The sequence below is a fragment of the Pyrgilauda ruficollis genome, unplaced genomic scaffold, assembly GCF_017590135.1.
Source record: "Pyrgilauda ruficollis isolate IOZ18807 unplaced genomic scaffold, ASM1759013v1 scaffold51, whole genome shotgun sequence".
In the NCBI taxonomy this organism is placed as follows: domain Eukaryota; kingdom Metazoa; phylum Chordata; class Aves; order Passeriformes; family Passeridae; genus Pyrgilauda; species Pyrgilauda ruficollis.
Window position 1 is genome coordinate 4,121,523 of NW_024526711.1, and position 18,519 is coordinate 4,140,041.

Genomic DNA, 18,519 nt, shown 5'->3' on the forward strand with positions numbered 1-18,519 from the left:
TCACTGGCTGAAGGGGAATGGAAGCCTGCTGTGGTAACAGCCAACACTGGTTATGGCTGTTCAGTCAAAATACCATTGTAAGCAGCACTTTCTCTTAACATGAAAAGTAAATCCCCAACACAAAAATGTTCTGGCAGTCTGTTCTACCAGAAAATGTTAATAAAATCTAAATTTTTAATGAAGCATTTTTAGATACATATTTTTCTCTGTCTGCTTGAAGCTCAGAGGCTTTATATAGATCTGAACCACAGCTCCTGCTCTCAACTGGGGTCATTCCTCCTGTAGCCTGGAATTCTGTCCTGTCCCTTCTCTGGTGCCAGTGGTGATACCTGTTTACCAGATTTGCTGCCAGTTTGTGCAGCTTAGCAACTGTGCAGAAACCCACCTTGAAACAGGGGTGCTCCCCGCAAGGGAATTACAGTAGCAGAATGGAAGAGGGAAGAGATCCTGCTTGTCTTGGAATCACAAATTAAAATAGTCAGACATTGATCTACTGCTGCCTCTCTAGTTATGTGGAGAAAATCCCCAGCTCATGCAGGCATTTTAAAATTATATAGAAAAAAAAAAATAAAAGATACACCACAGCTCAAGGAAAGTGAGAACAGCTGCAAGCTAACAATTAGAAGTAGTATAACATTTGAATAAACAAACCACAACTTTTGCAGTTAGTATTTTCTACGTGTAGTTTTTCTTTATATATTGACTCTTAAATACTAGTTTGAAGGCACCCCGTAATAAACATCTCTGGGGCTAAAATCTCCCATTTTCAGGAATAAAGACCTCTCCTTTTAAGTTTTATTCAGCTACTACTGAAAAACAACATCTACACACAAAACATTCTTTTAATGTTTGTTTGTTCTGGGCCAATTTATCCCAAATTCTTTTTTTAATCACAAATTTTGGTGAAAATCCTTGGTACAGTATGTGAACAGTTGTCACTGTGAATATTACCAATTACAGCTACCACAGTAAAAAGCAGACAAAATAATCTGGCATATATTTATTTTCCATTGCACTGGCATTAACACATGTATTTAGCTGTAATTTTTGCAGCTTGCTGCCTTTCCTGCAGCACATTACATCATCCATGCAGTTCTTTAATGTCCTTTGTGTCCAAGTGATTTCCACTTCTTAGGGTAGCAAAACTGAGAAATGGATGGGGAAGGGGAAAAAACAAAACCCCCACTGTGATAGATTCCTCTTCCAAACATTACCAGGTTGCCAGCAAAGGCTGCCAATGTAACCACATTGTAGAAAAAACACTGTGCCTATTTGCAACAGATAAAAATTAAACTGTCAACAAAATGAAGATCAGGATTTTGCCAGCTTAAGTGTTCTCTGAAGTTCCTGAAGTTGCATGTTGCCTTGAGTAATCATCATCCTGATTGCATCCTGTAAAACAGAATGGAATCTAGTGAACTGTACATCTGTACACAGCACGGGTTTTACACAAGCATGCAGACTTTTAATGCATTAAAATACGTTCAATAACATACAGTTCTTACTGGCACTACTGTCATTTACTTCTTCATGTGACATAACACTGCTGTCTCTGAGACACTTAAAAAACAGGTAAATAAATGGATTAATTTTCTCCAGTTCCTTAACAATGTACTTGGTTATGGCTTTGCTTTAAAACTCAGTTTTTAAGAGGATTCAAACCCCTAATAATGTTTTCTTTGTGCCAATGTGTGTGCTGCCTTTGCAAGCCGGTAGTGAGACTAGCACACAAGCATTATGGAGATGGGTTTTACACAGCAGGTGCAGGTTTTTCTCAGCATTATCTAAGGGCTCTAAGGCTTTGTCTGCACAACTCAGACACCAGCTCCTGGGGCGCTGGCTAGAACAGGGAATGAACTAGGAAGCAGAAGACAGCAGATGTACAAGAAATGTGAAGGTTTCTGCATTTCACACTTGCTTCACACCCTTAACCATCCCAGTTGATTGTATTCTGCTTGAATATAGGTGAAACTAAAGTTAAAAAAAAAAAAAGCTATAAAAAGCTTAACCATTACTAAGTTTATGTCAGCTACCATATATATACGGTTTTCTTGATCTGTGGTTTGAGTAAGTAGAGTATTTGTTGTTCAAGTTTTTAATTCCAGATTTTTGTCTAGAAATTTGAGAAACATTACTGCTAAGAGGGGGGACAATATTTAGAGATGCAGGATTATTTCTTTGCATAAATGAGGAAATAGTAACAGGGGACTTGTTCACCAGTCTGGAAGCGACACCTACAAAACAAAGCCCCAAGACACACAGGCCAGTGCAGTGAACATGCCCGAGGCGATCAGAGTTGCGGGTTCGCAATCCTCACCTCTTCTGTAGCATCCTTGTTTCTCTTGAATTCCTCCCTGGCCCAGTCCTTTAAGTAGCGGCGATCCTGCTCAGCAGGGACCTCCCGGATAGCCCGCAGGATTTTGCGGTACAACTGAAGGACCTGCTGCCGCCTCAGGAACTGGCAAGGAGAGAGGGAAGTCTGCCCGCCGCCCCAGGACAGTGCTGCGAGCTGCGCCCTCGGCCCTTTGCTTCGAGAGGCATTTAAACAAACCCCACCGTTTGCACAGGACGCAGCTCGCCCGAGCCCCCGTGCCCCGTACCTGCTTGAGGGTGAGCGCGCCCGGCGGGAGCCGCCCGGCCGCCATGACGCGGCTCCGCCCCTGCCCCGCCACGGGGCCGCCGGGCCCGCCCCGCGCGGGCGGGGCAAAGGCCGCCATGTCCGGCGCCATGGCGGCTTCCCGGCGGCGGCACGGCCGCTCGGCCTGCTTCAGGTCTGATCAATTCAAGGCGCAGACGTCGTAATTACAAAGAGTGGTACCTCTCTTTATTAGTACAGACGATACAAGATGCATAGCCTTCTCAATGAAAAATCACGTCCGTGCTCCAAGACGCCGGATTTATGAAACATCCCCAACGCCTGCCTCGGACAGGGGCGAACTTCACAGTGTAAAGTGGTAAGGCAGGGGTCAGCATATGGCGTGATTCAGAACACTCCCTGCTGCTATCGTCAGGCAAAAATCGGCAATAATTAAAAAGGACGTGGTAAAACCGCAGAATAGTTTCAAGTATTCAAGTACTTTTTTTTTTTTTTTTTTGGTTGATTAAAACCATCTGGCTCCCCTGCTCCCCACTCCTTCCTTCCCAGAGGCACCTCCACACGGGTGATGCTGAAAAAGGCTTTATTTGCGAGACACCTCAACTTCTAATGCAGAAAAGCCTTCCCAGGAACAAGGCTGGTTTTACTTATGGCAGGGAGGGAGCAGCAGGAATAGTATTACCTCTGTTAATATTACAATTTTTTTTTAAAGGTAATAAATTATTACAAGAGAATTTAAGACAAGTTTTACGTTTCTTGTGGGAATAGCAGGACGCAGTCTCACCATTGCATAATTGTCCTGTGACACAGGTGGGAGGATGCCCCCAAACCATTCTGTTCTTACACAGTCTCTGCCCCAGGGCAGCTCCCGCAGGATAATTAATCCCAGTTAGGAAGAGCTTTATGACCCCTCCCATGAAATGCAGCTTCTTGTATTTCAGCAGTTCAGCAGCAGCAATGGGGTCCTGACCTTGTCTACAAAGTCTAAAGAGTGTCGGAGGCAGTCACCAGCTCAAACCACTGTCTGAGGGCATCGCTCAGAGTTTCTGGGAGCGCGTTCACATCTCTAAGGATCATGTAGAACGGGAATGGGAATTCTTCCATGTAAGACCTGATTTCAGGCAATTCTCCAGGTGCTTTGAATATAGGTACTTTAATGTCCAAAATAGAATCCTGTAAAAAAAGGGCTGATGTTACTACTAAATGATGCACATATTCCATGATCACTAATAGAATTTACCCTACTTTCTAAGTACTTATAATTCTCCCCCTTAGATTAAAAGTTAATAAAATACTTTTAAGATTAAAAGCTCTAAGTGTTCAATGGTAAATCAGATCAGAAGCTGAACATAAATCAGTTAAATTCTTTTGCCCTTCTAGATAAAAGTGTACTAATCCATGAATTATAGGCTAGAAGGGACTATGCTTAAGCTTCTGCAATACCAAATTCTGTAAATAAATTCTGGCTTTTCTTAGGATTTTATGAGTTGAGTTTACTGTTGGCACTTTAGCTTTATTAATCTGATGTCTTCCCGAGAGAGTCTGTAAGCTCTTTAGTGCTGAGTTCAACTCATATTTGTGCAGTGCTCTAACAGAAGATTCTTTAGCAACTTCATAGTATTTCAACAAATACTACAAAGACAAAAATCAAATTAAACTCCAGCTGTGCTTCTTGTAAAGTAACTTCTTAGTTGCTCAGTGTAGCAGCTCAGAAATTAATAAAGGTTACGGAAAAAACACATTTTTTTCCTCAGAAAAAAAAAGGTTAGAAAGGGAAAGACACCCAGAATTTTCCCCTGATACTGCAGCCAGGTTTCATCAGAACCTTTCAGCTGTTTGTCAGCAGGAGAACTGTTAGTGTTTCCACACTAAATACAGCAGATGAGTTTTGTATGCAAAAATAAAGATACAGGAAGAAAACACGAACCACAAAATTAGTCTTTACCACATAATTCTCTGTCAGGCTTGTGTGCTTACTTACTGCACTACAGAGCCTTCCTGAAACACTCCCAGGTATTTCAGCTTCCCATCCAAGGATATCTAAAGTTTTCTTCCCCCATTTCCAGATGCAGGACTCAGCTCTCCCGACCGAGGCACTAAATAACTCTCACATACTCCCTTCTGTCTGATGTTTAATCTCATACTGGCTCCAGCTGTCATGTCAATTGGGGACTGCTGTCAGAAATTATCAAGCTGAATCAGAGCTGAGATGGAACAAAGCATGTCTCAAACTCCAAATCTGTCAACCTGCCAGCTGCTTCCCTGGTGGCCAAGAGCTACAAGCATTCTGTTTGAAGATGGGAGCTCTTAGCCTTTCTGTGGCATGGAAGCTGAGATATTTTTTTTTTAAATACAAAAGATAAAAAGCACAGCAGGAAGAAATGGTAGATCTGGCAGACGTGGAAAACTGCACTTGGTTTCAGTATCTCTGACCTCTACAAAAGATAAGGCAGCTGTATGGCACTATAAAAGACACGAAAAAGATTTGTATCGGTTTCTTATTCACTGCAGTTGAATACTTCTCCCTTGTTCACTTACCCGGGAATTAGGGTTGTCCAACACTACGAAAATAACAAAGATATTGGCACTCCGAGCTGCTTGAACTGCTGCTGTCACCCGTTCCTTGCCTTCCAAGAAAAGGCCTCTTCCATCAGATACAATCAAAAGCAGCTGCGCTGTTTCTGAGCACAAAGAACATTTAAAATTCCAGTAAGTTCAGAGTAAAACGTTTAAAGGGCAAAAGCCCCTATTTTCTGTTTGCCTGTGGGTATAATGGAAAAAGGAGTATTCCTAAAGAAGTTAACTCTTAATCTAATATAATTCTGTCAAGTCAGTCCAATGAGTCTGAAGTAAACCTCCTGAACCAGACATAGCACCCATGCTGGATTCCTCAGCACCAACCATTTCTGGAGACATTTTACTTGACCCAAGTTGCCCCTAGATTCAGATACATCCCTCTAGAGGTACATTCTAAGTTATGTATTTAGTTACACGTAAAATCACAGTAATTACACTCAGGAATGCAAGCCCTAATTGTTACAGGGGGATGCAGAACGCACTTCTGCAGACAGGCCCCAAATGTGACAGGGCTTTGTCCTTTTACAGAAGGAGGTGATGGATCCTACAGCCTTTTCTCTTGCCAGCTCCCTAATCCTAAAGAGCTGATTGCTGCTGCATCCCCACCTAGTTTAACAGAACTGGATGCTGCTCCCCCTCAGAATATTGTGACACCCTGGCCACCCTGTGGCAAAGCAGTTGTGGATTATAAATCCCAGACTGTCCAGTTCTTGGAGTACTTCAACAACAAGAAGTTATAAAAACACAGCTGCCACAATGACAAGCTTTTAACTACCACAGAGCAATCTTTTAGACTAACTATGGCGCAGACACGAGGCAAGCAGTCTTCAGCTGTTCTTGGAAATTCAAGCAGCTCGTGACCTAAAGTTGCAGGACAGTGAAAGCAAGTAGGAGGCAAATTCCCTCCTCAGACCAGTGTGCTTCTGGATACTAAGAGAAATCAAGCTCTAAAGCAGGAGCAGAAGTGCCTAGAGAGTCAGGGTCCTTAGGAAGCTGGACAGTGCTCCAAGCTGACACTGTCTATGCCTTAACACAGTCTGGAATCAGGAGGTAAAGGGAAACAGGTGAGGTGTGCCTTTTTAAAAAGTCTTACACAAAATTTTAGTGAATTATTAACAAATATGAAATAGGTGTCATCTGGGTATTGAGCTAAATTTCAACCAGACATTACTTTTGACAAAACACAACCCAAAGCCCTAATGCAAGTGATGTTTCAGTCCTAGGAGTCTTCCTGGCAGGATCCTGCTTCAGGACTGTAGTGAGCATTCCGCTGCCATGGCAACAAGCACAGTAACACAAAAAACTCACCCGGATTAATATTTTGAGACAACTGCTGTGCTGCAGCAAACATATTTGCTGATGATTCTAGAAACTGCAGAGGAAATAAATAAGAAAATCAAGTTATCTCATCTTAAAAATAATAAACTTAAAAATGAAAACATTTCTAAAAAACACCTTTCTCTATTTTAAATGCTAAGACAAACAGTCTGACCACCTAACACAGATACAGTTCTTAGCATTTTCCTGTATTAACTCCTGCTTTAAATTTAAATTTATTAAGTACTTTTGAACTAAAGAATCTTCAGAGAGCCTTCAAACAGAATTAATTTTTTCCCAATACTAGCAAAGCCATCAACACAGTACACTGCTAATGAGATTAATGGCATAATTGAAAATATACATCATATTTCTAGGTTGGACTTCTTTGGCTTCAGCTTGAAACAGAAGTATCTAGTCTCGTAATCCCCATTAAAATTAAGAACATCATCTGTACCCAAAATACTTTTTAAGACTCAAAACAGAGAAAAGTGAATGCTTAAAAGAAGTATACTTCAGAACTAAAAGTGAGAAAACACTGTTCCTGTTAAAAAATTATGACCATTTTATTTCTTTGTCATCTAACCTGCTATCAGACTCTCAAATACAAAAAACTAGTAAGTGTTACAAAGTGATCATGAAACCATGAAGCTGCTGATATCTTGTCTGGAGAAGATTGGTACTGTTGCCCTAGAGACATTCTTGTGTACCTGGGCTATTTTTGTTTTCTTCTGTTGAAACTTGCAGAGACGCAATATCCGTGTCCCTGACTGGTCACTGAACTGCTCGTGGAACGGGTGCAGCAGCTGAACAGTCTCTCCAAAGCTTCAGAAAAGGAGAGAAAATTACAACATGACACCAGTATTTATATTCTGCTCTGAAGTACTGAAGAAAAGTCGAGATTTCAAACAAACTCACCTACAAACAGCAATTTGTCCCACTTCTAGAAGAGTCAGAGCATTTCCAATAACTGCCAAGGATTCATATGCAAGCTATTAAAGAAAAAAGTTGCATCAAAAATACCATAGTCAATGTTTTACTCAAAGCCCAGTATTAAATATGAAGAATTTTACTGAAATTATTTTTCATCATCTAGAAAGATAATCGAAGAGATTGCCTCTCATATGTAAGACAGTCAGTTCAATAAAGATACACTAGTTCTGCTTGAGGGCTTCAGCTGATTGATTTAGAGACACCACTTTAGGTAGAAAAAATGAAAAAATAAGTAACTGTTCAGAAGGAAACACCATTTTAATTAATAAAAACCCTGCACGTGGGCTATCATGAGTGGATATTTAGCGCTCCAATGAATTGTCAGATAAGGAAGTTTCAGCCTTTTGTAGGCCACAAAAGGTAGCTTTACAGTGGATATGTACACCTCTAACAAACTTAACAGCTCATCCTTTCAGCTAGTTTTCACTGATCTTATGTTAATAATTCTCTTAGGCATGAAGTGACAAGAGTTCAATCACATGGACTGGAGAAATAGGTGCTTTGGAATTATCAGACTTTCCAGCAGCCACCAGCCCTGTATGAAACAGGTCAGCAACTACACATCAATGACAGGTGGTTTCTCCATACTCCTCCCAAAGTTTTATTTTACCTGTTTAGAGTGATTGTCAATCATACTAGAGGAATCATCAATAGCCAGGCAAATCTGGTACTGTCGTTTACTGGGCTTGGTCCTTCGCAGCCAGATCTTGTCTTTTCGGAACTGGCTGGCAATGTAGGGGATCACTTTGCGCATGTTCAGTCTCTTCCCAGTTCTGTAGTCTCCTCTGAAAGTTGAGAAAAAAGACATAGTGACAGGAGTTATCAGCAAATATCTCATTCTGGAAATCCATGGCCTATGCAGCATATACATCAAATATTTTAAAAAATACAACAAATCCAGTATTTGGATTTGGATATTAGTTAGTATTAAATATTAGTAGTTTTAATACTGATATTTCATTATAGATAAAAATATCCCCCACTTTTTTAATGTAAGATGGATATTCAGTGGTTTTGAAAGAAGTTTATATCTAGGTACCTAAAATGGTAGGCAGACCTTGAATTTACAATCCACCAGTTTGAAACAAGTCTGTATTTCTTTAAAAAAATAATCATTTAAAACATTAAACAACGTAAAACATTTTGACATTTAACATAATCTTTGATTTAACGTCAAATGGTGAAATTCATTAATCATCTGTTACACAGGAGAAAAATAAAAGTAGGAGGTAATATCATCAGGATGGGTGCCAACTACTGTATCATGTTTGCATTTAATAAAATAACCTAATGTTCCTGTACAAGGAAATTGAAGGCATTTGCAAACAGGAGTAATTACTGTAATGCAAGAACGACATAAAGCTGCAATTTTACAGAGGTTAAAGCGCCCCAAACCCACGAGTTTAAAGAAATCAGAAGCCTCAGAAAGACCCAACATACTTCAGCTTGGCGGCCTGAGTGGGTTCCAGGATGAGTCGCAGCTGTTCACAAAGCTGCTGTGATAGAGGAGCTGTCAGTACTAAATACTTCTGCCACAGCTGCGCTGCTTCCTTCTCCTACATCACACAAAGAAATTAAAGTGAATTATGAAAAAACAAAAAAAGATGGGGAGCCCTGTCTGAAGAAAGAAACCAAACCTCAGTGCACCAAGGGGAAGGCAGTAACCAGCTAAAACTGAGGGTGCCTTATGTGACAATCTGCATTCATGTTCAAAACAAGATCTGAAACAGCATCCTGCTTCTTAAAAGTAGTATGTTTGTAATAATGTAGTAGAATAATGTAGTATGTTTTTCAAAGTAAGGTAAATGTAACAACAAAAATAGTATCTATATCATGTGATTTTGGGTATTTTAAATTCCAGCCTGCTTGGATTCCTCAGCGTTTTAGCAGTAAAAGAAGATGAAATAATGCAATGAAGGATTCTTATGACAGTTTTATATTCAAATGAGGTCACGAACCTCTTCTGGAGTTCCAGGCTGTTGTGTCTGCCAAGCTTCCAATTGCCTTTCAAGTTCCTTTCTTAGCTCTTCAGGATCTCTAATGATGTGCTAGAAGTGGAGTTATGAGTTTTATGAGACAGAAAAATAAATCTACACATCTGGTGATCTCCAAAGTATAGCAAACAATAATGAAAGTAAAATGCATTGTTCTCATTCTTATAAACAAAAAAATACCTGAATACCTAAATGAAGATTCTAAATCTCCATGTTTTTTAATAGTTTCTATGTACATGAAGGATAAATACCTCCCCACAAATATCTCCATATGTGATTTAATCAATACAGAAACAAAGCTGGGAATATCTATGATTATGACACTGAATACAATACAATATAGAATTTCAAGATAAATCAGTGAAATTTTCTTGACAAACACCATATTTATTGACAGTATAATGGAGACCAAACTACTGAACACTACACCTAACTAGTATCTTTGAAAACAGTATACTTCACTTAGTTATATTTTTATACAAGCTTCATTCAAACCACTTGAAAAATGAATGACATCATCCTCATTACCTGGCACCAAATATTATTTGATAGGCCATTCTGTTAAAGGACACCCAAGCTTTATGACACTTTTACTCTCACTTTTATCTCACAGTGATAGCCTCTGTCCCTGACTTCTAAATCTCCAGTTTGGCCAAACAGCAATACATGCTCTGCATAACCTGCAGGCTTACGGACTAAGGAAAATAAGCCCATGACTCCAGACTCAATAGTCCCAGTAACTTCTCATTCCTCAAGAAGCAGCAGCCGTCCCACTGGTCACCTGCTGCACGTTTAAGGAAGGGAGAAAGAACAGACATGGAGGGGATTTCTCTCTTCTTTCTTCTGCTGAAAGGTGAAAAGCTGCACTTTTCCCCCAGCTGCCTCTTTCCCCTTTAAATGGTGCTGCAAGAGCTCCCTCTCCTGTTCCACATTTTGTGGGCCAGTTGGAAAAAAACTACAAAGCTCAAAGCCACAACTCTTCTGACAACAGGAGAACACTTGCATTCAGCAGCCTTCTTCCAAAAAGCTGCAACACTTGGCATTAAGATAGAAATACCCAGTGCAGCTGGCACACATTCCTTTCTGTGTTATGCATAGAAACAGTAAAATAGCACCCTCCAAGTGAGTACTTAGGACACCACACTGTAAGAATGAAAGGTCAATCCTTCTAAAAAAACACCAGACACTGAAAATATTTTTATTTTATCAACTGGTTATTCACCACCAACTACTTCTGTGCCATAGGTCTTTATAAAATGTGCTTTTGCACAGACGTTTGCACTGGAAAACCGTGTTACAGGAAGCTCTATGACCTTCTAGGCCGTGTATTTTTTTAATTGAGACACTAATAAAAGCTCAAAAAGGTTCTAAAATACCTACAATCAGCTGTTATAAATAAGTACTGTATTAATGTATAATGACTAAATTGGCTGAATAAAAGTAATTCTAGTCTTTTGCATTCACGGAGTTTCATGAACACAGGTCAAGTAAAACCATCTGTTTCTCCTGCTGTAGCTGAAAGACAGACTGGGTATCGTACCTGGGGAATGTCCATCAGAAACTGGTGGGCTGTGTGTATGGTTGACTCCTTGCTTCTCTCTGGCTTCTCTTTAGCCACCTGTAGTAGTTTTTCTGGTGCAGAGTCATTGACATCCTCCGCGTCAAAAGTCTGGAGCTCTGGCTCCACGTCACCCGGTCCTACAACCACAAAACTAATCACTGACTTCATGGATCACACATAATACAAGAAGCAATATTGTATCTAGACTCTTTCATAGAGCATCTCATATGCTTTGTAGTGCAGCGGACATATTCTTTTAAAAGAAGTGCCAAATTTTAAGACATTTAATTCTAGGAATGGGATGAATATATCTTGCAACTCACTGGAACAGAAAACCATGCATTTCCTAATGCAAATTGTTTTTCTGTCTTGTAAACTTCTTGCGAAACAAAGTAATAGTTAACAGATATTTAACACCTGACAGTTCCACTGCTGAAGTACATTTACTGACTCTCATAACCTCTATGACAAATGATAGGAGGTATAAAGTCATGAGAAGTCAGAAAATCATCATTAAAAAATGGCAATCTTTGCTTATCTTTTACTCTGATTTTTTAACAGAACAGTTTTCTATAAATCAAAATTCAATTTACAAATAAAGGAATGGACTAGAGTTTATTACTGTTTCTACTGTACTATGCTATTTAACAACTCATTTCTTAAGAATTATTCTAAAGGAGAAAAAGAATGACATTGTAGGACACGTTTCAAAGACTAGTTTTTCAGAACATACAGTTAGAGAATCATGTGGAAAAACAAGTAGACTGATTACTTGCACACCTGTACCATAAATAAAGAGCCTAGCAAGAGATCTAAGTGATTAAAGCTCAAGGGAGTGGGAGGCAAGAATGTAAGCTTGCAAAACTCGTCTCCCCTCTCCAGACATGCTTTGTGTTGTTCAAGAAGAAAATATTTCAAAATTCCAAGCTATGGTGTCATTTACTTAGATTCATCAAAATTACAATTTCTATTGCAATTGGCAAGAGATCCTTCTACCTAGCTTATTTTTTATTTGGAAGGAGGTGGGGGGGATGTGTGGCTGACACGTCAGACCTATCTTGTCTACCAACTAATTCTGTTAGCTGCTCAGTTTTGTTCCCATTTAAGAAAGAAGGCAGTGAAAGTTTGGTGCTACCTCACGAGATGTTGTTCAGACCAGCTCCTCTACTTCTTGCTGGTTTGGTTTTTTGGGGTTTTTTTTCCAGAAGTTATGCATAAAGCAGTTGAGTTACGTGGTGCTGATGGTGGTGACACTGGAATGCATTGTTAAATGCCAATTAATTAAGTGAATTTGCACTGTTGAACAGCAGGGAAGTGTTTGCTTTTTATTTCTTCAAAGTGGTGGATAAAGATTAGAGACCATTAACTTGAAAAAAAGCAGCAAACCCCTCTGTCACTCAGTCAGTTTAGCAAAGGCTAATGATGGTTACTGGGCAGAAGTAAGAGTACTGCTGCAGAGGAATCAATTTAGAGCAGGCATTTAGCCTTATGAAACATATCCACTACATGCAAATCTAAATATCCACATATACATCTAAAGATCCATATCAGCATGCATTTAGAATGCTTTACAAGTTAATATACCAGAAGGTTTAGTGGCAGTAGACTTCTTTTTTTCTGGCTTCAGCTCTTCAGTGTCTACTGCTCTGAGATCCTCATCCTGCATTTCTGTTTCCATTGCTGCATCTTCAAAGTCTCCTTCTTCCTTTTCTTCACGAGGCATAATAGGCTTCTCTTGCTCCTTGCTAGCTACATCTGCACAAAGACAACAATAATTGTGAAGAGGAAAGTGGAAGGAGAAGTAGTCAAGTTAAAAAAAATGTTGCATTCTGAGGCCATTGTGTATCAATTTCAGTGAACTTACAAGAGATCTGAGGCTCAAACCCCTGTTTTATCTTTCACTCTGCTGTGTCATATCAGTAAGCTATTGCCTTGATTAGCTGAAGTAAGATATGAAGAGAATAGATTGTAAAGATATTAAGATAAAATCAATTTTTTTAAAGTCAAAATCAGTATTTCCAGAAGAGTTATTGTTAGTTTCAGTCTGACTGCCAAAGAGTAGCATTTATTGTAGTGAAATGGTGTGGCACCTTTAACCAAAGCAAGGATTGTCAAACATAACTTTAAAAAGCAAACAGGGAAAACTACAGCAAATACCAGTGTTTCAGTATTTGATTCTGCAATGACAACTCTTTATCCCCAGAAATACCACTGTACCATATGTCTGTGCATCATAGTGTTCAGAGCCTTGTTTAATATGTTCAAATGCATCAGCCTCCTCCACGTTTTGTTGAGGTTGAGTTGCATCCTGCTTTGCTTCACTGCTGGATTCCATGGTTCTCAGTCGCTTGTGGACACGTTCATTGTGATCTCCCATCAAGCGCTCATTGTCTGCCCGCCCAGGTTTCCTCTTGAAACTCTGAAAAGGAACAAATTAACACTATGAACTTCAAGAGAAGTGCAACCCACCACTAATGAGAACAGCGCTTTGACAAGGAGAAACTGAGTCCTGCGTATTTGCAGGTTAATATTAAGACATTTAAACAAAAATTTAAAAGAAGAGACAAACCTGCGTATTTTTTATGCTTTGCTTCTGAGAAGCCATCCGGGCCATGCGTGTGGATTCGTGGCCTTCTGACTGATTTGCACTTGAAGCTCCAGTTCCACTTTCCTGAAAGAAAAAAACCAAATTTCTAGTGTAACCAAAAATAGAAACTACTGTAAACAAACTCCAGATGTTAAACTGCAATGCTTTGCTACATTCTGTTCTGAATGACCAATGGCTCATAACTGCAATCATAATTCTTATGGAGAGCAGACAAGCCACTTCTACAGTCCAACAATTACCCTAAACTTACCTTTATAGCAGTGAAAATACAGGGTATCTACATGGTCTTTAAGGTTTTTTTCAGTGAATTTATAACTGGTATAAACTAAGGTCTTATACATAGTTCTTAAAAACTATGGCAGCAATTCCCTGATTTCAACTTGAAAACACATTTCAGAAATTTAGCATTTTTAACTTGGACATTTCCACATAATTTACCTCTTTAGACTGGTCTCTTTCTGAAGCCTCTCCAGCCAGCTCAACAGCACTGTCACTCTGCAGATTTTCTTGCCCAGTCTGCCCCTGTGTTTCATGCTCCATTCTTTCTTCAGCCTCAGGGATCTCTTCATCCATCTCTGAATTGTCTTTATCCTCCTCTTCCTGAAATAACATCAGATTATTTTAATATTCTAAAAAACATTGAGAACTGTGTGTTATTGAAAGGCACTTGAAGACAAATACAGTTATAAGACACAGTCAGGATGGCTTAACAAAGGGAAAGGCCTGTTTCACTGGATACCCCTTCAGTGATGAGGTCACCAGCCTAGCAGATGAAGAGAAAGCAGTGGATGTTGTTTTTCTGGATTTTTAGTAAGATTTTTGATAGTGTCCCTCACAACATCCTTTTGGACAAGTTGTCCAGCTGTGGGATGAGTGGATTCACAGTGTGCTGGGTGGATTCTAGGGCTAAATAGTTGTAGTGAATGGGGCTTCATCTGACTGGTGACTGTCACCCGTGCTGTTCCTCAGGGTTCAGCTCCAGGTCTAGTCCTGTTCCATGTATTCATCAATGAGCTGGATGCAGGAGTTGAATGCTCCATTAGCAAGTTTGCTGATGATACCAAATCGGGAGATGCTGTGGGCTCTCTTGGAGGATAAAAGGTCCCTTGCAAAGGGATTTAGATTGATTGGGGCACTGGACCATGATTAAGGGGATGAAACTTAACAGGTCCAAATGCTGGATTCTGCACCTAGGACAGAGTAACACTGGGCTCAAGAATAGACTGGGAAGAAGAGTGCTTGGAGAGCAGCCCTGCAAAGGGATCTGGGGATGCTGGCCCACAGCAGGCTCAGTGTGAGTGAGCACTGAGCCCTGGCAGCCCAGAGGGCAATCCCCTTCCTGGGGTGCAGCAAACACAGCAACACCAGCTGGTCAAAAGAGGGGGTGAATCCGCTGTATTCAGCTTTGGTGCAGCCTCACCTGAGTGCTGTGTGCAGTTCTGGGCCCCACAAGTTAAGAAGGATGGGAAGGTCCTTAAATGTGGCCACAGGGCAACAAAGGTGGTGCAAGGGCTGGAAGCAATGTCCTATAAAGAGTGGCTAAGGACTTTGGGCTTGTCTAGTTTGGAGAGAAGGAGACTGAAGGGTGGCTCCATTGCTCTCTACAACTTCCTGAGGAAGGGACATAGGGAGAGAGGTGCTGATCTCTTCTCCCTGGTACCCAGTGATAGGATTCATGGGAATGGTTGTTAGGACTTTAGTATCACTTCTTTACTGGGAGGGTGGTCAAACACCGGACACTGGAACAGGCTTCCTAGAGAGATGGTCAATGCCCCAGAGCTGTCAGCGTTTAAGAGGCATTTGGACAATGCTTAAATTTTTGGTCAGCCCAGAAGTGGTCAGGCAGTTGGACTAGATGATATCTGTAGGTCCCTTCCAACTGAAATAGTCTGTTCCATTCTAACACAAGGCTGAGGAGGCAGCAGGAACACAGACAGCAGAAACACATGTTTAATAAGCATATCTTGATGTGCATACCTTGTTATCCTGATGAAGAATGTCACTAACATTGTATCTACTCAAAGTCAAATTTGTTTCAGAGTATCACAGCGCACACCCATTTCTTAGATCTTGTATAAGGCAATTAAAAAAAAAAAAGAAAATCACACTTTTATTTATTACACTGTACCTGAGGTTGAAGGCCTTGGTCTTCATTAGGGATTCCCTTAGCTTCAGCAGATTCATTTTTTTTCTCATCAGATGGTTGTGACTCTTCCTCTTCTTCTTCTGCATCCTCAGTGTTCTCTGCCTTTTCTTCTTGATCATGATTTTGATCTTCTTTATCTCCTTTATCTTCCCTCTCCTCTTTATCTTCAAAAATGCCTTCTTCAGCTTCTTTTGCATCTTGATCATCTCCTTCTGTCTCACCATTATCCTCTGCATTCTGTTCTTCTGTCTTCTCTGCCTCATTTAAATCCATAGGTTTCTCATCTATTTCAAAATCATTCTCTTCTTCTGGATTAAAAAAAAAACCAGAAGGGTATATAAAACTTTCAGTGAAGTACAGACACAGAGACTATTACAGGTATTTGGAATAAAACTGCCCAGTCTATCAAAAACCCATCAATTTCTCAGTTCTATACAGAGAATCTGTGTTTTCTATAGCCAGATAATTCCTTTAAGTCACAGTTGATTTCTAGCTACCAGTACAACAGGATGAATTCCTAGTAATTTCCTTTAACCTAAAATTCCTGAGGGCCAATTGACTTTTGAGAGTACAAATACCTGAAGGCATAACAGAAATATAATGAAACTACAAAAGCAACTGGACAATTAAACAAGGAGATTCCAGCCTAAGTCAGGCTTTAACACTTGGGTAACATGAGAAAGCATGCTTCACAGTGTGCATGAAAGGGAAGTAAAGGAAAGTGTTGTCATGCTGACTTCTTGTCTGGCCTGCATTTGGTATGTTGGTATTTGGATGCACAAATGAATTTGCAGCTTCTTGGTGGTTATACTGAATCCTACCACCATCTCTCTCCTTTCTATAGACAAAATGGTTCATGATCTGATTGTCCCCCCAACTTCCATGTGGCTTTCATCTAGGAATCTGTAGAGATTTTCAGCTGTACCTTCATCCTCTTCATCATCACTCTTCTCATTACTCTCCAGATTCAAATTATCAGGAAGGTCCAAAGGTTCAACTTCAGGCTCCTTTTCTTGCTGGCCATGATAAGGATCTACTTCATTCTCATCATACTCACGCTGTCAGCAAAAGAATGGGGCAAAAAATAACAGGTATGGACTAAGTGGGAGGATAGGCAAAGACAGGAAACAAGATACTACTGTATTCTCTAGGACAAAGAAATACTGGATACAATATTACATTTTGATCAGTTAAAAGTGGATTTCCAGTGGTACACATAATCATGCATTCAGCAAATGTATTTACATAAATTGGTGGACCTTACAAGCAGCATGTTTTGTGTTCAAAAGCCAATTTTCCTAGCTGAAACATTCTAAACAGAATATGCACTCTTGGAGATGCTAAGGTGTTTCTGTTGCTACACAACATACTAAGGTATCTTGCATACTAAGGTGTCTTTGTTGCTACACAACAGAATTAGAGTTTTGAAGCTTTGTCCATCAAAATACCAATTCAATGTAAAGCCTGTTTTGGCAGCTATTGCAAGTTCAGGGTACTGCAAAAAAAAAAAAAAATCCTTCCTTGAATATGAATCAGAAAATGAATGTGTATTATAATGCATACAGTATGTTTTACTTTTAGCTCTGAAATGAACTTCTTTTCAGGGCACTTCACTATTAAAAAAAAGCATTTTAAATTCTCAGAAACACATGGCATATGCAACAGAGTGTGGTTTAACAGCAAGACACTCCATGTAGTACAAATAATTTTTACCTCATCAATTTGTTCATGGATTTTCTCTTTACTTCCACTGTCCTCTTCCTGTTGCTCTTTTTCCTCATTCTTGGGAGGCTGTTTTTTATTATCTTTGTTTCCTGTCCCCAGATTGTCATCTTTTGCAACGAGCTCTGAATCCTCCTATTAATAAATCCAAAAGAAACTCAATTACTTTACCCCCTTTTCAAAGTCTCAGTGACATCATCTCCTACTAAAAAAAAAAAGACAACACTCAACAGAATTTATTCCCTGAAATTATCCCCTTCTAAGGCAAAGAGCTACAAAAGGCAATTCCCATTCTAGATCACAATAAGTTAGCAAAGTTCAATTCCTTTGATACTTTTTTCCTCCTACCGCATTCCTTATTACCTCATCCATTCCTGGTCCAGTTTCTTCTGTTTTACTACTAGCATCTTCATCATCATCATCTTCATCATCCCCCCAGAGCCTTTCATCTAGTTTATCATCAGTTTCAGCATTATCAAGATTGCCCATCTGCTTATCCAGTTCCTCTTCTTCATCTGAATTTTCCTCATCTTCTGTGTACAGATCAGAATGTGTTTGAGTACAGAAGAGAGAAAGTGCACGTTTTTGTTAACTTTAGAAGCAAATAAGCAATCATACTTTGAACCTTAATTTTATCACCCCATTCAGTTAATTGATATATGCTGAAAAAGACACACATGCACATGTTATAGGAAAGCATCAACCATTACTAGACTGATCTATAACTTTTCTTATAAGTTAGCCATAGTGGAAGAATCAAACCTTTTTTCTCCCATTCTCCATCATGCATCTTTCCTTCAAAGTCTTCAGACATTTCGATTGCATTGTCTTCTCCTTCGATGTCTGGTTTAGAATCTTGATCCTCTTTCTCCTTCTCTTCCCCTTTTCGAAAACTGTCTTCTATCTAAATCAATGGTAAAGCTCAAAATTACAATGGACCTTGCCTATATATTAAAAGTTTCATAAGCATATTAAAACACACAAATATATTGTGATATTAAAAGG

The 18,519-nt window shown here is 39.7% G+C and overlaps 2 protein-coding genes across 3 annotated transcripts in view; both read right to left on the reverse strand.

Annotated features, from left to right (window-relative positions):
• Window positions 1-985: 985 nt before the first annotated feature.
• Window positions 986-2,672, reverse strand: LYRM2 (LYR motif containing 2). Its single transcript, XM_041480391.1, has 3 exons — window positions 2,601-2,672; window positions 2,318-2,458; window positions 986-1,392 (listed from the first exon to the last, which is right to left on the reverse strand). The coding sequence occupies exons 1-3, from the start codon at window positions 2,643-2,645 to the stop codon at window positions 1,312-1,314; spliced, it is 267 nt and encodes an 88-aa protein (XP_041336325.1). The 5' UTR covers window positions 2,646-2,672; the 3' UTR covers window positions 986-1,311.
• Window positions 2,673-2,947: 275 nt separating this feature from the next.
• The window catches only part of MDN1 (midasin AAA ATPase 1), a 92,442-nt gene continuing 76,870 nt past the window's right edge, over window positions 2,948-18,519 (reverse strand). For both annotated transcript variants that reach the window (XM_041480352.1, XM_041480351.1), the window contains exons 85-102: window positions 18,277-18,418; window positions 17,878-18,047; window positions 17,506-17,649; window positions 16,718-16,850; window positions 15,775-16,100; window positions 14,085-14,246; window positions 13,608-13,709; window positions 13,256-13,457; window positions 12,623-12,793; window positions 11,018-11,175; window positions 9,442-9,531; window positions 8,924-9,039; window positions 8,094-8,268; window positions 7,409-7,482; window positions 7,201-7,315; window positions 6,482-6,545; window positions 5,135-5,277; window positions 2,948-3,769 (exon numbers count right to left, since the gene is read on the reverse strand). In XM_041480352.1, coding sequence (XP_041336286.1) covers window positions 3,581-3,769; window positions 5,135-5,277; window positions 6,482-6,545; window positions 7,201-7,315; window positions 7,409-7,482; window positions 8,094-8,268; window positions 8,924-9,039; window positions 9,442-9,531; window positions 11,018-11,175; window positions 12,623-12,793; window positions 13,256-13,457; window positions 13,608-13,709; window positions 14,085-14,246; window positions 15,775-16,100; window positions 16,718-16,850; window positions 17,506-17,649; window positions 17,878-18,047; window positions 18,277-18,418 — 2,676 coding nt within the window. In that variant the 3' untranslated portion in view covers window positions 2,948-3,580. The remainder of the gene's footprint in view (window positions 3,770-5,134; window positions 5,278-6,481; window positions 6,546-7,200; window positions 7,316-7,408; window positions 7,483-8,093; window positions 8,269-8,923; window positions 9,040-9,441; window positions 9,532-11,017; window positions 11,176-12,622; window positions 12,794-13,255; window positions 13,458-13,607; window positions 13,710-14,084; window positions 14,247-15,774; window positions 16,101-16,717; window positions 16,851-17,505; window positions 17,650-17,877; window positions 18,048-18,276; window positions 18,419-18,519) is intronic.